The 19,374-nt window shown below is 55.6% G+C and overlaps 1 protein-coding gene across 1 annotated transcript in view; it reads left to right on the top strand.

Moving 5' to 3' along the window:
• Positions 1-7,069: 7,069 nt before the first annotated feature.
• The window catches only part of LOC147095513 (ABC-type oligopeptide transporter ABCB9-like), a 137,629-nt gene continuing 125,324 nt past the window's right edge, over positions 7,070-19,374 (top strand). Inside the window, exons 1-4 of the mRNA XM_085974640.1 lie at positions 7,070-7,225; positions 7,519-7,724; positions 11,019-11,216; positions 17,030-17,158. Coding sequence (XP_085830766.1) covers positions 7,129-7,225; positions 7,519-7,724; positions 11,019-11,216; positions 17,030-17,158 — 630 coding nt within the window. The 5' untranslated portion in view covers positions 7,070-7,128. The remainder of the gene's footprint in view (positions 7,226-7,518; positions 7,725-11,018; positions 11,217-17,029; positions 17,159-19,374) is intronic.

The raw sequence follows: 19,374 nt of genomic DNA, 5'->3' as shown, positions 1-19,374 counted from the left end.
CCACCCCTCTCTTCCCCCCCACCCCTCTCTTCCCCCCCCACCCCTCTCTTCCCCCCCACCCCTCTCTTCCCCCCCCACCCCTCTCTTCCCCCCCACCCCTCTCTTCCCCCCCACCCTCTTCCCCCCCACCCCTCTCTTCCCCCCCACCCCTCTCTTCCCCCCCCACCCCTCATCTTCCCCCCCCACCCCTCTCTTCCCCCCCACCCCTCTCTTCCCCCCCACCCCTCTCTTCCCCCCTCCTCCTACCCTCCTTCCCCCTTCCTTCCCCATTTCCCTCCTCCCTCCCTCCCCCTCTTCCCCTCCCTCCCTCCCTTCTCCCCACTTCCCTTACATCCCACCCCTCCCTGTCCCCCCATCCACCCCCCCTGCCCCATCCCACCCCTCCCTGCCCCCCATCCCACCCCTCCCTGCCCCCATCCCACCCCTCCCTGCCCCATCCCCTCCTATCTTCCCCATCCCCCCCTCTAACCCCCCATCCCCCCCTCTTCCCAACCCCCCTCTTCCCCACCCCCTCTTCCCCCATCCCCCTCTCTTCCCCCCCACCCCCCCTCTTCCCCCCACCCCCCCTCTTCCCCCCCACCCCCCCTCTCCCCCCACCCCCCTCTTCCCCCCCACCCCCCTCTTCCCCATCCCCCTCTTCCCCCCATCTCCCCCTCTCTCTCCATTCTTCCCCCATCTCCCCCTCTTCCCCCCATCTCCCCTCTTCCCCCCCATCTCCCCCCTTCCCCCCATCTCCCCCCCTCTTCCCCATCTCCCCCCTCTTTCCCCCATCTCCCCCCTCTTTCCCCCATCTCCCCCCTCTTTCCCCATCTCCCCCCTTTTCCCCCATCTCCCCCCTTCCCCATCTCCCCCCTCTTTCCCCCATTCACCCCCCTCTCCCCCCATCTCCCCACTCTCTCCCCCATCTCCCCACTCTCTCCCCCTCTCCCCCTCTCTTCCCCCATCCTTCCCTCCCATCCCGCCCCTCCCTTCCCCCATCCCCCATTTCCCCCCTCTTCCCCTTCCCCCCTCTTCCCCCTTCCCCCCATCTCCCCCCCTCTTCCCCCCCTTCTTCCCCTCTTCCCCCCATCTCCCCCCTCCCTACCCCTCCTTCCCCCCTCCCACCCCTCCCTTCCCCCCTCCCACCCCTCCCTTCCCCCCCTCCCACCCCTCCCTTCCCCCCTCCCACCCCTCCTTCCCCCTCCCACCCCTCCCTTCCCCCCATCCATCTCTCCCTTCATCCCATCCCTCCTTCCCCATCCCATCCCACTCTTCCCCCATCCCCCCATTTCCCTCTTCCCCCCATCCCCCCTATCTTCCCCCATCCCCCCTATCTTCCCCCCATCCCCCCTATCTTCCCCCTATCTTCCCCCCAGCCCCCTATCTTCCCCCCTCCCTATCTCCCCCCTCCCCTATCTCCCCCTCCCACTATCTTCCCCCCTCCCCTCCCTTCCCCCATCCGGTCCCTCCCTTTCCCCCCATCCCCCCCATCTCCCCCCTCTTCCCCCATCCCACCCCCTCCCTTCCCACATCCCACCCCTCCCTTCCCCCATCCCACCCCTCCCTTCCCCCATCCCACCCCTCCCTTCCCCCCATCCCACCCCTCCCTTCCCCCGATCCCACCCCTCCCTTCCCCCGATCCCACCCCTCCCTTCCCCGATCCCATCCCTCCCTTCCCCCATCCCATCCCTTCCATCCATCCCCTCTTCCCCATCCCCCTCTTCCCCCATCCCCCTTACCCCGGTTCCCCATCCCCCCTCTTCCCCCATCCCCCCTCTTCTCCTTCACCCCCTCCTCCCCCCCCCACCCCCTCTTCCCCAATCCCCCATTCTCACCCCTATCTTCCCCCAATCCCCCTATCTTCCCCCTATCTTCCCCCCCTCCCCCCTATCTTCCCCCCTCCCTGGTGGATTTGCTATAATCGGTATATTTGCTTGATTCCAGGGGAGATGTTTATTCCCTATTACACGGGGAAGTGATTGATGTGCTGGGCTCCCACTATGACCACCAAGCTTCCTCGTCGCCATATTCTTCATGTTTGTGTCATCCATGGAAGGTGAGGATTACTGAATGTCCGATAGTCGTGTTGGGATTGTCGAGGATTGCACTTGGGGTGAGGAGGGCGCAGGAGGAGAGAACAAAGTGACAAGTGAGTTATGGTCAGATTCTCAGCTGGGACAGAGACAGAGAGAGGGAGAGACAGGTAATCAATACCTGAACCAGACAGGTCGGGAGTATCCCAGACAAAGACTGATCAGACCCGGGAATTAATACCTGAACCAGACGGGTCGGGAGTATCCCAGACATCGAATGATAAGATTCGCCGGCCTCACTCAAGACCCCTACAGGGTTGGCCTGTAACTGGGGGCTACAAATCCTCCAACTCAGCTCCGTGTAACCCTACAACACAATCCTCAACAGGCAGAGGGGACCTGGCTGCAGGAACCATGTGCTTGGGTATGTGTCCCTGTGGAGAGAGTGTGTCCTGTATCAGACAGAGACTCTCCCTGTGTGGGCTGGGGGTGTCCCTGTGGAGAGAGTGTGTCCCTGTATCAGACAGAGACTCTCCCTGTGTGGCTGGGGGTGTCCCTGTGGAGAGAGTGTGTCCCTGTATCAGACAGAGACTCTCCCTGTGTGGGCTGGGGCTGGGGGTGTCCCTGTGGAGAGAGTGTGTCCCTGTATCAGACAGAGACTCTCCATGTGTGGGCTGGGGGCGTCCCTGTGGAGAGAGTGTGTCCCTGTATCAGACAGAGACTCTCCCTGTGTGGGCTGGGGCTGGGGGTGTCCTGTGGAGAGAGTGTGTCCCTGTATCAGACAGAGACTCTCCCTGTGTGGGCTGGGGTGTCCCTGTGGAGAGAGTGTGTCCCTGTATCAGACAGAGACACTCACTGTGTGGGCTGGGGGTGTCCCTGTGGAGAGAGTGTGTCCCTGTATCAGACAGAGACTCTTCCTGTGTGGGCTGGGGTGTCCCTGTGGAGAGAGTGTGTCCCTGTATCAGACAGAGACTCTCCCTGTGTGGGCTGGGGTGGGGGTGTCCCTGTGGAGAGAGTGTGTCCCTGTATCAGACAGAGACTCTCCCTGTGTGGGCTGGGGGTGGGGGTGTCCCTGTGGAGAGAGTGTGTCCCTGTATCAGACAGAGACTCTCCCTGTGTGGGCTGGGGGTGGGGGTGTCCCTGTGGAGAGAGTGTGTCCCTGTATCAGACAGAGACTCTCCCTGTGTGGGCTGGGGGTGTCCCTGTGGAGAGAGTGTGTTCCTGTATCAGACAGAGACTCTCCCTGTGTGGGCTGGGGGTGTCCCTGTGGAGAGAGTGTGTCCCTGTATCAGACAGAGACACTCACTGTGTGGGCTGGGGGTGGGGGTGTCCCTGTGGAGAGAGTGTGTCCCTGTATCAGACAGAGACTCTCTCTGTGTGGGCTGGGGGTGTCCCTGTGGAGAGAGTGTGTTCCTGTATCAGACAGAGACTCTCCCTGTGTGGGCTGGGGCTGGGGGTGTCCCTGTGGAGAGAGTGTGTCCCTGTATCAGACAGAGACTCTCCCTGTGTGGGCTGGGGGTGTCCCTGTGGAGAGAGTGTGTCCCTGTATCAGACAGAGACTCTGTGTGGGCTGGGGGTGGGGGTGTCCCTGTGGAGAGAGTGTGTCCCTGTATCAGACAGAGACTCTCCCTGTGTGGGCTGGGGGTGGGGGTGTCCCTGTGGAGAGAGTGTGTCCCTGTATCAGACAGAGACTCTCCCTGTGTGGGCTGGGGGTGGGGGTGTCCCTGTGGAGAGAGTGTGTCCCTGTATCAGACAGAGACTCTCCCTGTGTGGGCTGGGGGTGGGGGTGTCCCTGTGGAGAGAGTGTGTCCCTGTATCAGACAGAGACTCTCCCTGTGTGGGCTGGGGGTGTCCCTGTGGAGAGAGTGTGTTCCTGTATCAGACAGAGACTCTCCCTGTGTGGGCTGGGGGTGTCCCTGTGGAGAGAGTGTGTCCCTGTATCAGACAGAGACACTCACTGTGTGGGCTGGGGGTGGGGGTGTCCCTGTGGAGAGAGTGTGTCCCTGTATCAGACAGAGACTCTCTCTGTGTGGGCTGGGGGTGTCCCTGTGGAGAGAGTGTGTTCCTGTATCAGACAGAGACTCTCCCTGTGTGGGCTGGGGCTGGGGGTGTCCCTGTGGAGAGAGTGTGTCCCTGTATCAGACAGAGACTCTCCCTGTGTGGGCTGGGGGTGTCCCTGTGGAGAGAGTGTGTCCCTGTATCAGACAGAGACTCTCCCTGTGTGGGCTGGGGGTGGGGGTGTCCCTGTGGAGAGAGTGTGTCCCTGTATCAGACAGAGACTCTCCCTGTGTGGGCTGGGGGTGGGGGTGTCCCTGTGGAGAGAGTGTGTCCCTGTATCAGACAGAGACTCTCCCTGTGTGGGCTGGGGGTGTCCCTGTGGAGAGAGTGTGTCCCTGTATCAGACAGAGACACTCACTGTGTGGGCTGGGGGTGGGGGTGTCCCTGTGGAGAGAGTGTGTCCCTGTATCAGACAGAGACACTCACTGTGTGGGCTGGGGGTGGGGGTGTCCCTGTGGAGAGAGTGTGTCCCTGTATCAGACAGAGACTCTCTCTGTGTGGGCTGGGGGTGTCCCTGTGGAGAGAGTGTGTCCCTGTATCAGACAGAGACACTCACTGTGTGGGCTGGGGGTGTCCCTGTGGAGAGAGTGTGTCCCTGTATCAGACAGAGACTCTCCCTGTGTGGGCTGGGGGTGTCCCTGTGGAGAGAGTGTGTTCCTGTATCAGACAGAGACTCTCCCTGTGTGGGCTGGGGGTGTCCCTGTGGAGAGAGTGTGTCCCTGTATCAGACAGAGACTCTCCATGTGTGGGCTGGGGGTGTCCCTGTGGAGAGAGTGTGTTCCTGTATCAGACAGAGACTCTCTCTGTGTGGGCTGGGGGTGGGGGTGTCCCTGTGGAGAGAGTGTGTCCCTGTATCAGACAGAGACTCTCCCTGTGTGGGCTGGGGGTGGGGGTGTCCCTGTGGAGAGAGTGTGTCCCTGTATCAGACAGAGACTCTCCCTGTGTGGGCTGGGGGTGTCCCTGTGGAGAGAGTGTGTCCCTGTATCAGACAGAGACACTCACTGTGTGGGCTGGGGGTGGGGGTGTCCCTGTGGAGAGAGTGTGTCCCTGTATCAGACAGAGACTCTCCCTGTGTGGGCTGGGGGTGTCCCTGTGGAGAGAGTGTGTCCCTGTATCAGACAGAGACTCTCCCTGTGTGGGCTGGGGGTGGGGGTGTCCCTGTGGAGAGAGTGTGTCCCTGTATCAGACAGAGACACTCCCTGTGTGGGCTGGGGGTGTGGGTGTCCCTGTGGAGAGAGTGTGTCCCTGTATCAGACAGAGACTCTCTCTGTGTGGGCTGGGGGTGGGGGTGTCCCTGTGGAGAGAGTGTGTCCCTGTATCAGACAGAGACTCTCCCTGTGTGGGCTGGGGGTGTGGGTGTCCCTGTGGAGAGAGTGTGTCCCTGTATCAGACAGAGACTCTCTCTGTGTGGGCTGGGGGTGGGGGTGTCCCTGTGGAGAGAGTGTGTCCCTGTATCAGACAGAGACTCTCTCTGTGTGGGCTGGGGGTGGGGGTGTCCCTGTGGAGAGAGTGTGTCCCTGTATCAGACAGAGACTCTCTCTGTGTGGGCTGGGGGTGGGGGTGTCCCTGTGGAGAGAGTGTGTCCCTGTATCAGACAGAGACACTCCCTGTGTGGGCTGGGGGTGTGGGGTGTCCCTGTGGAGAGAGTGTGTCCCTGTATCAGACAGAGACTCTCCCTGTGTGGGCTGGGGGTGTCCCTGTGGAGAGAGTGTGTTCCTGTATCAGACAGAGACTCTCCCTGTGTGGGCTGGGGGTGTCCCTGTGGAGAGAGTGTGTCCCTGTATCAGACAGAGACTCTCCATGTGTGGGCTGGGGGTGTCCCTGTGGAGAGAGTGTGTTCCTGTATCAGACAGAGACTCTCTCTGTGTGGGCTGGGGGTGGGGGTGTCCCTGTGGAGAGAGTGTGTCCCTGTATCAGACAGAGACTCTCCCTGTGTGGGCTGGGGGTGGGGGTGTCCCTGTGGAGAGAGTGTGTCCCTGTATCAGACAGAGACTCTCCCTGTGTGGGCTGGGGGTGTCCCTGTGGAGAGAGTGTGTCCCTGTATCAGACAGAGACACTCCCTGTGTGGGCTGGGGGTGTGGGTGTCCCTGTGGAGAGAGTGTGTCCCTGTATCAGACAGAGACTCTCTCTGTGTGGGCTGGGGGTGGGGGTGTCCCTGTGGAGAGAGTGTGTCCCTGTATCAGACAGAGACTCTCCCTGTGTGGGCTGGGGGTGGGGGTGTCCCTGTGGAGAGAGTGTGTCCCTGTATCAGACAGAGACTCTGTGTGGGCTGGGGGTGGGGGTGTCCCTGTGGAGAGAGTGTGCCCCTGTATCAGACAGAGACACTCCCTGTGTGGGCTGGGGGTGGGGGTGTCCCTGTGGAGAGAGTGTGTCGTATCAGACAGAGACTCTCCCTGTGTGGGCTGGGGGTGTCCCTGTGGAGAGAGTGTGTCCCTGTATCAGACAGAGACACTCACTGTGTGGGCTGGGGTGGGGTTGGGATGGGGTGTGGGTGGGGGGTTGTTAAGGTGGGGTTGGGGTGTGTTAAGGTGGGTGGGGAGGGGGAGTATGGAGTTGGGGTGGGAGGAGGGGTTAGGGTGGGGGAAATGGGTGACTCTCACGTGAGCTCCCCTTCGCCCTGTTCTGATCTGTGAGCTGGGTTCCACCATCGCCAGCTTGAGATGCCAAGAATGCTGAATATTAGCTCGGGGGACAGCTGTGTGAGCACTAGCTCACTTATTACTGGTACTGGGCAGTAGACAGCCCTCAGCCGTGTCCTCCTGCCCAGGGAGAGGCTCCTCTGACTGGCCGAAACCAGTGCTGTGTGAGATTGATTACACCTTAGAGCAAAGGCAATGCAGAGTCTGTGCGGAATGGTCCAGGTGATGGCCAAGGTTAACAGATCATGTCGGCCTTCGGATGGAGTAGAGAAGTGCCAGGGACTCTCACAGAAAGAGCCAGACTCAGCACGGTAACAGCACGGTAACACCCATCCTGCTCAGATCTCTGTCCAAACGTTTCTAACTGAAGCAATTGTTTTGCCAGCTCCATTTCAGCAGGTCTCCGGGGCGGGCTGTTCATGTTCACAATGTCCAGACTCAACAGACGGGTTCGGAATCAGCTCTTCACTTCCCTGGTACAGCAGGAGATCGGCTTCTTTGAGGCAACTCGGACTGGTAGGGACAAAGAGCAGCTCTTTAATATCACTCCAGCTGTTGGCAATGAAATCCCACTGCTGTTAATAATCATTACTGTCAGTAATGAATAAACACTAACATTACTGCAGCTTAGTAATATTATTAATATTTTACTGTTATAATGAATAAACACTAATTACTGCAGCTGTTAGTAATAATATTAATATATCACTGTTAGTATGAAACACACTTGTATTACTGTTATGTTAATATTCCTGTCTCTATTTAACACTGACCATTGTTTGTATAACTCGTACTGTTTTATCCCACAGGTGATATCACATCCCGCCTCTCCACTGACACTGCGCTCATGAGTCGCTCCATCGCGGCCAATGTGAATATCTTCCTGCGTAGTTTGGTGAAGACGGTTGGGACCCTTTCCTTCATGTTTACCCTCTCCTGGCAGCTCACCTTGCTGATGTTTATAGAGTCTCCCCTCACGGTCGTGATTCAGAAGCTCTATAATCAGTATCACATGGTAGGTGCACATCCACCAATACAACAGGCTACGGGTGCACCTTCCTCACACTGGGACCAAATGCTTTGTTTATGTCTTTTTCCATTTGTCCTCCCACTTTTAAAGATTTGTGTATCTGGACCCAAAGTCTCTCTGCTCCTTTGAAATTTTACCATTTAGTGTATATTTCCTCTCTTTATTCATCCTCTCAGCATGCATCACTTTTCATTTCTCTCCATCACATTTCATCTGACATGGCAGATGGAGTTCGGTGCGGAGAAGTGTGCAGTGATGCACTTTGAGAGGACTAATGTGGAAAGACAGTGGACTATAAATGGCATGTTTTTGAAACGTGTAGATGAGCAGAGAGACCTTGGTGTCCATATACTCAAATCCTTAAAGGTGGCAGGGCAAGTTGATAAGGTGGTTAAAAAAGCAAATGGGTCACTTGGGTTTATCAATAGAGGCACAGAATATAAAAGGAAAGAGATCAAACTCAGACTTTACACATCACTGGTGAGGCCTCAGCTGGAGTATTGTGGACAATTCTGGGCCCCACACTTCAGGAAAGATGTAAAGGCCTTAGAAAGGGTACAGAGGAGGTTTACCAGGATGTTCCCAGGGAAGAGGGACTTCAGGTATGAGGAGAGGTTGGAAAATTTAGGACTGATCTGCTTGGAACAGAGAAGGTTAAGAGGTGATCTTATCGAGGTTTTCAGGGTGATGAGAGGTTTTGAGAGAGTAGATCGAGGAAAACTATTTTCTCTATTGAGTGGGTCAATAACCAGAGGTCATAGATTCAAAATCATTGGAAAAATATCTAGAGGGAAGATGAGAATTTTCTTCACAGAGTTGTGGGGATCTGGAACGCTCTCCTGAAAAGGTGGTGGAAGCTGATTCCATCAATGATTTTAAAAGGGAGTTGGACGGGTTCTTGAGGATGAGCAACTTACAGGGTTACGGACAAAAAGCGGGGATGTGGGACTGCACGACTGCTCTTTCAAAGAGCCAGCATGGGCATGACGGGCCGAATGGGCTCCTCTGTGCTGTAAGTTTCTGTGATTCAGTGATCTATCTGCCGATATCTACCACCCTGTATGTGTTCTCCTGAAGTCACTGACTTCCCTTCAGTTACCACACGCTCCCTATTTGTATAATTTGTATATTTTGATATTATGCCCCCTGTACCAAGTCCAGATTGAGAAGTACAGTGGCCCCAACACTGAGTCATGAGGGACACCAGTCTTCACACTGCTCCAGTAACCCCAACTCTCTGTTTTCTGTCTTTACCAACTTGCTGTTCGCGCTGCCTCACTCCCATTAACACCATTTGCCTTAAATCTATCAAAAGATTCCTGTGCAGCACCTTATTAAAAATCCATATACACAGCATCCACTGCATTTCCTTTATCAATACTTAGACATGATTACATAGATTGTACAGCACAGAAACAGGCCATTCGGCCCAACTGGTCTATGCCAGTGTTTATGCTCCACACGAGCCTCCACCCACCCTACATCATCTAACCCTATCACCATGTCCTTCTATTCCTTTCTCCCTCATGTACTTGTCTAGCTTCCCCTTGAATGCATCAATACTATTCGCCTCAACTACTCCCTGTGGGAGCGAGTTCCACATTCTGAACAATCTCTGGGTAAAGAAGTTTCTCCTGAATTCCCTATTGGGTTTATTAGTAACTATCTTATATTTATGTCCCCCAGTTTTGGACTCCTCCACAAGTGGAAACATCTTCTCTCTGTCTCCCCCATATTAAACCCCTTCATAATTTTAAAGACCTCTATCCGGTCACCCCTCAGCCTTCTCTTTTCAAGAGAAAAGAGCCCCAGCTTGTTCAATCTTTCCTGACGGCTATAACCTCTCAGTTCTCGTATCAACCATGTAAATCTTTTTTGCACCTTCTCCAGTGCCTCTATATCCTTTTTATAATATAGAGACCAGTGCTTCTAACCAAGGTTCAATACAAGTTTAACATACTTCTCTGCTTTTGAATTCTATCCCTCTAGAAATGAACGTCAGTGCTTGGTTTGCTTTTTTTATGGTCTTATTAACCTGCAAAGCTACTTTTAGCGATTTGTGAATCTGTACACCCAGATCCCTTTGCTCCTCTAGCCCATTTAGATACTTGGCCTAGGAATTTGAATCTTTAGCACGGCCGTTAAGGCTGGTTTTGAAGAAAAATGGCGGCGGCCTCGCTTCCGGCGCAGAATGCAGCAGCAGCCGCCATATTGGGCAGGTCAGCAGCGCTGCCGTTGCCTGCGCTAGGCCCAAGTATTTTTGATTACCAGGAGCGTGACGGCAATCGGCGTGCAATGCCTAATTGACGCACTCTCAGCGATTTTTGGCCATCGCTGCTTCTCTTACTGGCCTCTCCAAAACACGCCCGTGCATGCAGCCATTGACAGCGCGCAGAGCCGGGAGAAAGCTGCGGTGAGCTTTAAACCATACAGTAAACAGCTGCTGAGATAACTGGTAACTCTGGAGAGTTCAGACTATGGAATTGGAGTGAAAACCGCTTCCAATGAAATGCATCAAATCTCCCCCCTGGTCACTCAAACATTACAGGAGGTAAATACTTTAAAAAATAAACTGTACTACAGTTGTAAGAACCTCAGGAAAAAATCAAAGCATTTCCTTAAATTTTATACATTGGGTTTTCTAGTTTAGGAACTGATAAAATAATATACAAAATTTTGAAGTCTGTCTTTAAAAGGCCAAGAATTAAGGAAAAATTAACACCATATTCTCAACAAGAGTTCTCCAAAAGTCTGGTGCTGTTAAAGATTTAATTGAACTCTCTTTGGCACAATTTACAGCATTAAACTAGGGAGCAAGAGATTCATGTTTCCCTTTTTAAAACATTTATTTCAATTGATTTCTCGTGCAATGGTTTATCGACGTTTATGCCACAGTCTTTCACTGTTAATAGGTGACTGCCCGAGAACGCCGCACTGATCCTTTAGATGCGACCTTCGGCCTCCTGTTGATGTTAGCGCCGGAAAGAGCGCGTTGCACGGGAGCTCCTGCGCAGGCAGCACCAAGACACCGCTGCAGCCTGCGCTCTTCTTGCGAGAGAGCGTTAACCTTGGCCCGCGGTGGCACCGCCCGCTTTCGGGCTTAATCGAATATCAAGGCCACAGTTTCCAAGCAGTACGTGGCCTCCTCATTCCTCCAACCAAAATGTAATACCTCACACATATCTATATTGAAATTCATTCACCATTTACACGCCCAATAATGCTCTGTGTTATTTCTCCAAGAAACTCTACTGAAGATTGTGTGTTGTTTTGGGACAGAAACTGGTGCAGGAGGTGCAGGATTCCATCGCCAAGTCAAACCAACTGGCCGGTGAGATCGTCTCCTCCATAAGAACAGTCCGGAGTTTCGGGACTGAGGAAGAGGAGTCAGAATTGTACGAGCAGAAACTGCAGGAAACGCACCAACTCAAAACCAAACGTGACATCGTCACAGCTGTGTATCTAGTGTGTAACAGGGTAGGTGAACAGAGCAAACTCCCTCCCCATGTACCATGTGCTCCCAGCTCACAGTCAGTCCCGGCATTGGGACTGCTCCCAGCTCACAGTCACCCCGGCATTGGGACTACTCCCAGCTCACAGGGAATCCCAGCATTGGGACTGCTCCCAGCTTACAGTCAGCCCAGTATTGGGACTGCTCCCAGCTCACAGTCAGTCCCAGCATTGGGACTGCTCCCAGCTCACAGTCACTCCCAGCATTGGGACTGCTCCCAGCTCACAGTCAGTCCCAGCATTGGGACTGCTCCCAGCTCACAGTCAGTCCCAACATTGGGACTGCTCCCAGCTCACAGTCATCCCGGCATTGGGACTGCTCCCAGCTCACAGTCAGTCCCGGCATTGGGACTGCTCCCAGCTCACAGTCACCCCGGCATTGGGACTGCTCCCAGCTCACAGTCACCCCGGCATTGGGACTGCTCCCAGCTCACAGTCAGTCCCGGCATTGGGACTGCTCCCAGCTCACAGTCACCCCGGCATTGGGACTGCTCCCAGCTCACAGTCAGTCCAGGCATTGGGACTGCTTCCAGCTCACAGTCACCCCGGCATTGGGACTGCTCCCAGCTCACAGTCAGTCTCGGCATTGGGACTGCTCCCAGCTCACAGGGAATCCCAGCATTGGGACTGCTCCCAGCTCACAGTCACCCCGGCATTGGGACTGCTCCCAGCTCACAGTCAGTCCCAGCATTGGGACTGCTCCCAGCTCACAGTCACCCCGGCATTGGGACTGCTCCCAGCTCACAGTCAGTCCCGGCATTGGGACTGCTCCCAGCTCACAGTCACCCCGGCATTGGGACTGCTCCCAGCTCACAGTCAGTCCCAGCATTGGGACTGCTCCCAGCTCACAGTCAGTCCCAGCATTGGGACTGCTCCCAGCTCACAGTCAGTCCCAGCATTAGGACTGCTCCCAGCTCACAGTCAGTCCCAGCATTGGGACTGCTCCCAGCTCACAGTCAGTCCCGGCATTGGGACTGCTCCCAGCTCACAGTCAGTCCCAGCATTGGGACTGCTCCCAGCTCACAGTCAGTCCCAGCATTGGGACTGCTCCCAGCTCACAGTCAGTCCCAGCATTGGGACTGCTCCCAGCTCACAGTCACTCCCAGCATTGGGACTGCTCCCAGCTCACAGTCAATCCCAGCATTGCGACTGCTCCCAGCTCACAGTCAGTCCCAGCATTGGGACTGCTCCCAGCTCACAGTCAGTCCCAGCATTGGGACTGCTCCCAGCTCACAGTCAGTCCCAGCATTGGGACTGCTCCCAGCTCACAACCACCCCGGCATTAGGACTGCTCCCAGCTCACAGTCAGTCCCAGCATTGGGACTGCTCCCAGCTCACAGTCACCCCGGCATTGGGACTGCTCCCAGCTCACAGTCAGTCCCAGCATTGGGACTGCTCCCAGCTCACAGTCACCCCGGCATTGGGACTGCTCCCAGCTCACAGTCAGTCCCAGCATTGGGACTGCTCCCAGCTCACAGTCAGTCCCAGCATTGGGACTGCTCCCAGCTCACAGTCACCCCGGCATTGGGACTGCTCCCAGCTCACAGTCAGTCTCGGCATTGGGACTGCTCCCAGCTCACAGTCAGTCCCAGCATTGGGACTGCTCCCAGCTCACAGTCACCCCGGCATTGGGACTGCTCCCAGCTCACAGGGAATCCCAGCATTGGGACTGCTCCCAGCTCACAGTCAGTCCCGGCATTGGGACTGCTCCCAGCTCACAGTCAGTCCCGGCATTGGGACTGCTCCCAGCTCACAGTCACCCCGGCATTGGGACTGCACCCGGCTCACAGTCACCCCGGCATTGGGACTGCTCCCAGCTCACAGTCAATCCCAGCATTGGGACTGCTCCCAGCTCACAGTCAGTCCAGGCATTGGGACTGCTCCCAGCTCACAGTCAGTCCCAGCATTGGGACTGCTCCCAGCTCACAGTCAGTCCAGGCATTGGGACTGCTCCCAGCTCACAGTCAGTCCCAGCATTGGGACTGCTCCCAGCTCACAGTCATCCCGGCATTGGGACTGCTCCCAGCTCACAGTCAGTCCCAGCATTGGGACTGCTCCCAGCTCACAGTCAGTCCCAGCATTGGGACTGCTCCCAGCTCACAGTCAGTCCCAGCATTGGGACTGCTCCCAGCTCACAGTCAGTCCCAGCATTGGGACTGCTCCCAGCTCACAGGGAATCCCAGCATTGGGACTGCTCCCAGCTCACAGTCAGTCCCAGCATTGGGACTGCTCCCAGCTCACAGTCACCCCGGCATTGGGACTGCTCCCAGCTCTCAGTCACCCCGGCATTGGGACTGCTCCCAGCTCACAGTCAGTCCAGGCATTGGGACTGCTCCCAGCTCGCAGTCAGTCTCGGCATTGGGACTGCTCCCAGCTCACAGTCTCCCCGGCATTGGCACTGCTCCCAGCTCACAGTCACTCCCAGCATTGGGACTGCTCCCAGCTCACAGTCACTCCCAGCATTGGGACTGCTCCCAGCTCACAGTCAGTCCCAGCATTGGGACTGCTCCCAGCTCACAGTCAGTCCAGGCATTGGGACTGCTCCCAGCTCACAGTCAGTCCCGGCATTGGGACTGCTCCCAGCTCACAGTCAGTCCCAGCATCGGGACTGCTCCCAGCTCACAGTCAGTCCAGGCATTGGGACTGCTCCCAGCTCACAGTCACCCCGGCATTGGGACTGCTCCCAGCTCACAGTCAGTCCAGGCATTGGGACTGCTCCCAGCTCACAGTCAATCCCGGCATTGGGACTGCTCCCAGCTCACAGTCACCCCGGCATTGGGACTGCTCCCAGCTCACAGTCAGTCCCGGCATTGGGACTGCTCCCAGCTCACAGTCACTCCCAGCATTGGGACTGCTCCCAGCTCACAGTCAGTCCCAGCATTGGGACTGCTCCCAGCTCACAGTCAGTCCCAGCATTGGGACTGCTCCCAGCTCACAGTCACTCCCAGCATTGGGACTGCTCCCAGCTCACAGTCAATCCCAGCATTGGGACTGCTCCCAGCTCACAGTCAGTCCCAGCATTGGGACTGCTCCCAGCTCACAGTCAGTCCAGGCATTGGGACTGCTCCCAGCTCACAGTCAGTCCAGGCATTGGGACTGCTCCCAGCTCACAGTCAGTCCCAGCATTGGGACTGCTCCCAGCTCACAGTCATCCCGGCATTGGGACTGCTCCCAGCTCACAGTCAGTCCCAGCATTGGGACTGCTCCCAGCTCACAGTCATCCCGGCATTGCGACTGCTCCCAGCTTACAGTCAGTCCCAGCATTGGGACTGCTTCCAGCTCACAGTCAGTCCCAGCATTGGGACTGCTCCCAGCTCACAGTCACCCCGGCATTGGGACTGCTCCCAGCTCACAGTCAGTCCCAGCATTGGGACTGCTCCCAGCTCACAGGGAATCCCAGCATTGGGACTGCTCCCAGCTCACAGTCAGTCCCAGCATTGGGACTGCTCCCAGCTCACAGTCACCCCGGCATTGGGACTGCTCCCAGCTCTCAGTCACCCCGGCATTGGGACTGCTCCCAGCTCACAGTCAGTCCAGGCATTGGGACTGCTCCCAGCTCGCAGTCAGTCTCGGCATTGGGACTGCTCCCAGCTCACAGTCTCCCCGGCATTGGCACTGCTCCCAGCTCACAGTCACTCCCAGCATTGGGACTGCTCCCAGCTCACAGTCAGTCCCAGCATTGGGACTGCTCCCAGCTCACAGTCAGTCCCAGCATTGGGACTGCTCCCAGCTCACAGTCAATCCCAGCATTGGGACTGCTCCCAGCTCACAGTCAGTCCCAGCATTGGGACTGCTCCCAGCTCACAGTCACCCCGGCATTGGGACTGCTCCCAGCTCACAGTCAGTCCCAGCATTGGGACTGCTCCCAGCTCACAGTCAATCCCAGCATTGGGACTGCTCCCAGCTCACAGTCAGTCCCAGCATTGGGACTGCTCCCAGCTCACAGTCAGTCCCAGCGTTGGGACTGCTCCCAGCTCACAGTCAATCCCAGCATTGGGACTGCTCCCAGCTCACAGTCAGTCCCAGCATTGGGACTGCTCCCAGCTCACAGTCACTCCCAGCATTGGGACTGCTCCCAGCTCACAGTCAATCCCAGCATTGGGACTGCTCCCAGCTCACAGTCAGTCCCGGCATTGGGACTGCTCCCAGCTCACAGTCACCCCGGCATTGGGACTGCTCCCAGCTCACAGTCAGTCCCAGCATTGGGACTGCTCCCAGCTCACAGTCACCCCGGCATTGGGACTGCTCCCAGCTCACAGTCACTCCCAGCATTGGGACTGCTCCCAGCTCACAGTCACCCCGGCATTGGGACTGCTCCCAGCTCACAGTCAGTCCCAGCATTGGGACTGCTCCCAGCTCACTGTCACCCCGGCATTAGGACTGCTCCCAGCTCACAGTCAGTCCAGGCATTGGGACTGCTCCCAGCTCACAGTCAGTCCCAGCATTGGCACTGCTCCCAGCTCACAGTCACCCCGGCATTGGGACTGTTCCCAGCTCACAGTCAATCCCAGCATTGGGACTGCTCCCAGCTCACAGTCACTCCCAGCATTGGGACTGCTCCCAGCTCATTGTCAGTCCCAGCATTGGGACTGCTCCCAGCTCACAGTCACTCCCAGCATTGGGACTGCTCCCAGCTCACAGTCAGTCCAGGCATTGGGACTGCTCCCAGCTCACAGTCACCCCGGCATTGGGACTGCTCCCAGCTCACAGTCAGTCCAGGCATTGGGACTGCTCCCAGCTCACAGTCAATCCCAGCATTGGGACTGCTCCCAGCTCACAGTCAGTACCGGCATTGGGACTGCTCCCAGCTCACAGTCACCCCGGCATTGGGACTGCTCCCAGCTCACAGTCAGTCCCAGCATTGGGACTGCTCCCAGCTCACAGTCAGTCCCGGCATTGGGACTGCTCCCCGCTCACAGTCACTCCCAGCATTGGGACTGCTCCCAGCTCACTGTCACCCCGGCATTAGGACTGCTCCCAGCTCACAGTCAGTCCCAGCATTGGGACTGCTCCCAGCTCACAGTCAGTCTCGGCATTGGGACTGCTCCCAGCTCACAGTCAGTCTCGGCATTGGGACTGCTCCCAGCTCACAGTCAGTCTCGGCATTGGGACTGCTCCCAGCTCACAGTCAGTCTCGGCATTGGGACTGCTCCCAGCTCACAGTCAGTCCCAGCATTGGGACTGCTCCCAGCTCACAGTCAGTCCCGGCATTGGGACTGCTCCCAGCTCACTGTCAGCCCTGCCCAGATTATCGATTCACCTCTTTATATTGCCACATTGTCATACAATGTGAGACTGCACAACTCGGGCAGCCGCACAAACTGTGGTATTTAATGTACACTGGGGTAGTGCTGTGTCTCTCACTCTCTGTGTACAGCGGTAGTGCTGTGTCTCTCACTCTCTGTGTACAGGGGTAGTGCTGTGTCCCTCACTCTCTGTGTACAGGGGTAGTGCTGTGTCTCTCACTCTCTGTGTACAGGGGTAGTGCTGTGTCCCTCGCTCTCTGTGTACAGCGGTAGTGCTGTGTCTCTCACTCTCTGTGTACAGGGGTAGTGCTGTGTCTCTCACTCTCTGTGTACAGGGGTAGTGCTGTGTCTCTCACTCTCTGTGTACAGGGGTAGTGCTGTGTCTCTCACTCTCTGTGTACAGGGGTAGTGCTGTGTTCCTCACTCTCTGTGTACAGGAGTAGTGCTGTGTCCCTCACTCTCTGTGTACAGGATATTGCTGTGTGTCTCACTAATACCATGCCCTAATTACTTCCCTTTCCTGTGTTTACACAGCATGTGCAGCTTGCGATGCAGCTGATCATGTTGTACTGTGGACAGTACCTGATACAGACAGGCCGGATGAGCAGTGGGAACCTCATCGCTTTCATCCTGTACCAGATGAATTTTGGAGCTTATGTGCGGGTAAGTTTAACCCTTGCAGTCCCTGCTTTCTCTCCTGGGGTGATTCAGGTCTCCCGATTGATGTGTTAGTGAGCAGGAGAGGAGTGTGGGTCTCGGCTAGTTCCATAGCCTGTGTAAGTGGTCTGATCTCTTCCCAAAGTGCAGGCGTGTTAGGCATGGATTGGAAACCTGACTTACTGCAGTCCACAGTTTAGCGGGAAGGAAATGCAAGTCAGACGATTTCGATGGTGCCGCCTGGTCTGAAATACCTTCCTCATCTAGCTCAGTGTGTCTGAACTGCAATGAAAGGTCTGAGTGAATAGACTGAGGAGCAGAGTGGAGAACACATCTCACGTGCACTCCTCTGTTTTCCTGCAATGTTCTGTGTATCCCTGTACACTCCCATCAGATCCCTCTACATTCCCATCAGATCCCTGTGCATTCCCATCCTATCCCGCTACATTCCCATCCGATCCCTATAAATTCCCATCGATCCCTGTACCTTCCCATCCGATCCCTCTACAGTCCCATCAGATCCCTGTGCATTTCCATCCTATCCCACTACCTTCCCATCCGATCCCTGTACATTCCCATCCGATCCCTGTGCATTCCCATCCTATCCAGCTACATTCCTATCCGATCCCTGTAAATTCCTAACCGATCCCTGTGAATTCCCATCCAATCCCTGTACATTCCCATCCGATCCCTGTACCTTCCCATCAGATCCCTGTGCATTCCCATCCTATCCCTCTACATTCTCATCCTATCTCATGGGCTCATGGGATTGGGTGTAATATATTAGCATGGGTTGAGGATTGGTTAATGGACAGAAAAGGGAGTAGGATTAAACGGGTCGTTTTCGGGATGGTAGGTCTAACTCGTGGGGTGCTGCAAGGATCAGTGCTTAGGCCTCAGCTATTTACAATCTATATCAATGACTTAGATGAGAGGACCGAATATAATATATTCAAGTTTGCTGATGATTCAAAGCTAGGTGGGAAAGTAAGCTGTGAGGAGGACGCAAAGAGGCTGCAAAGGGATATAGTCCGGTTAAGTGATGGGCAAGAAGGTGGCAGATGCAGTATAATGTGGGGAAGTGTGAAATTATCCACTTTGCTAGGAAGAATAGAAAAGCAGAATATTTTTAATAGGTGAGAGACTAGTTAATGTTGGTATTCAGAGAGATTTAGGTGTCCTTGTACATGGATCACAGAAATTTAACATGCAGGTAAAGCACGCAATTAGAACGGCAAATGGTATGTTAGCCTTCATTGCAAGGGGGTTGGAGTATAAGAGTACGGAAGTCTTGCTGCAATTATATAGGGCTTTGGTGAGACCACACCTGGAGTACTGTGCACAGTTTTGGTCTCCTATATTCTTGCTTTAGAGAGGGTGCAACGAAGGTTCGCTAGATTGATTCCTGGGATGAGAGGGCTATCTCATGAGGAGAGTTTGAGTAGAATAGGCCTGTATTGTCTGGAGTTTAGAAGAATGAGAGGTGATCTCATTGAAATGTATAAAATTCTTAGAGGGCTTGACAGGGTAGATGCAGGGAGGCTGTTTTCCCTGGCTGGGGAGTCTAGAACCAGGGATCACAGTCTCAGAATAAGGGATTGGCCATTTAGAACTGAGGCGAGGAGAAATGTCTTCTCTCAGAGGGTGGTGAATTTTTGGCATTCTCTTCCCCAGAGGGCTGTGGAGGCTCAATCGATGAGTTTATTCAAGACTGAGATCGATAGATTTTTGGGCACTAAGGGAACCAAGGGATTTGGGGTTGTGCGGGAAAGTGGAGTTGATGTAGAAGATCAGCCATGATCTTATTGAATGGCAGAGCAGGCTCGAGGTACAGTATGGCCTACACCTGCTCCTATTCCTTATGTTCAATCCCTGTACATTCCCATCCGATCCCTGTACATTGCCATCTAATCCCTGTGCATTACACTTACACTTGCCCACAAACTTTCTCTGGAGTTTTGCACTGGAACTTACTGTGATCAGAGAGCCATTTTGGCACAGCGCCCTCTACAGGGGATCTGGGCCCTGTGTGTACAGGGGATCTGAGCCCTGTGTGTACAGAGGATCTGGGCCCTGTGTGTACAGGGGATCTGGGCCCTGTGTGTACAGGGGATCTGGGCCCTGTGTGTACAGAGGATCTGGGCCCTGTGTGTACAGAGGATCTGGGCCCTGTGTGTACAGGGGATCTGGGCCCTGTGTGTACAGAGGATCTGGGCCCTGTG

This window comes from Somniosus microcephalus, unplaced genomic scaffold (genome assembly GCF_052327205.1).
Source record: "Somniosus microcephalus isolate GS21.2 unplaced genomic scaffold, FLI_Smic_1.0 unresolved_chr1, whole genome shotgun sequence".
Classification (NCBI taxonomy): Eukaryota; Metazoa; Chordata; class Chondrichthyes; order Squaliformes; family Somniosidae; genus Somniosus; species Somniosus microcephalus.
Note: the sequence above shows the minus strand (reverse complement) of the source record. Positions and strands in the feature narration are given on the sequence as shown.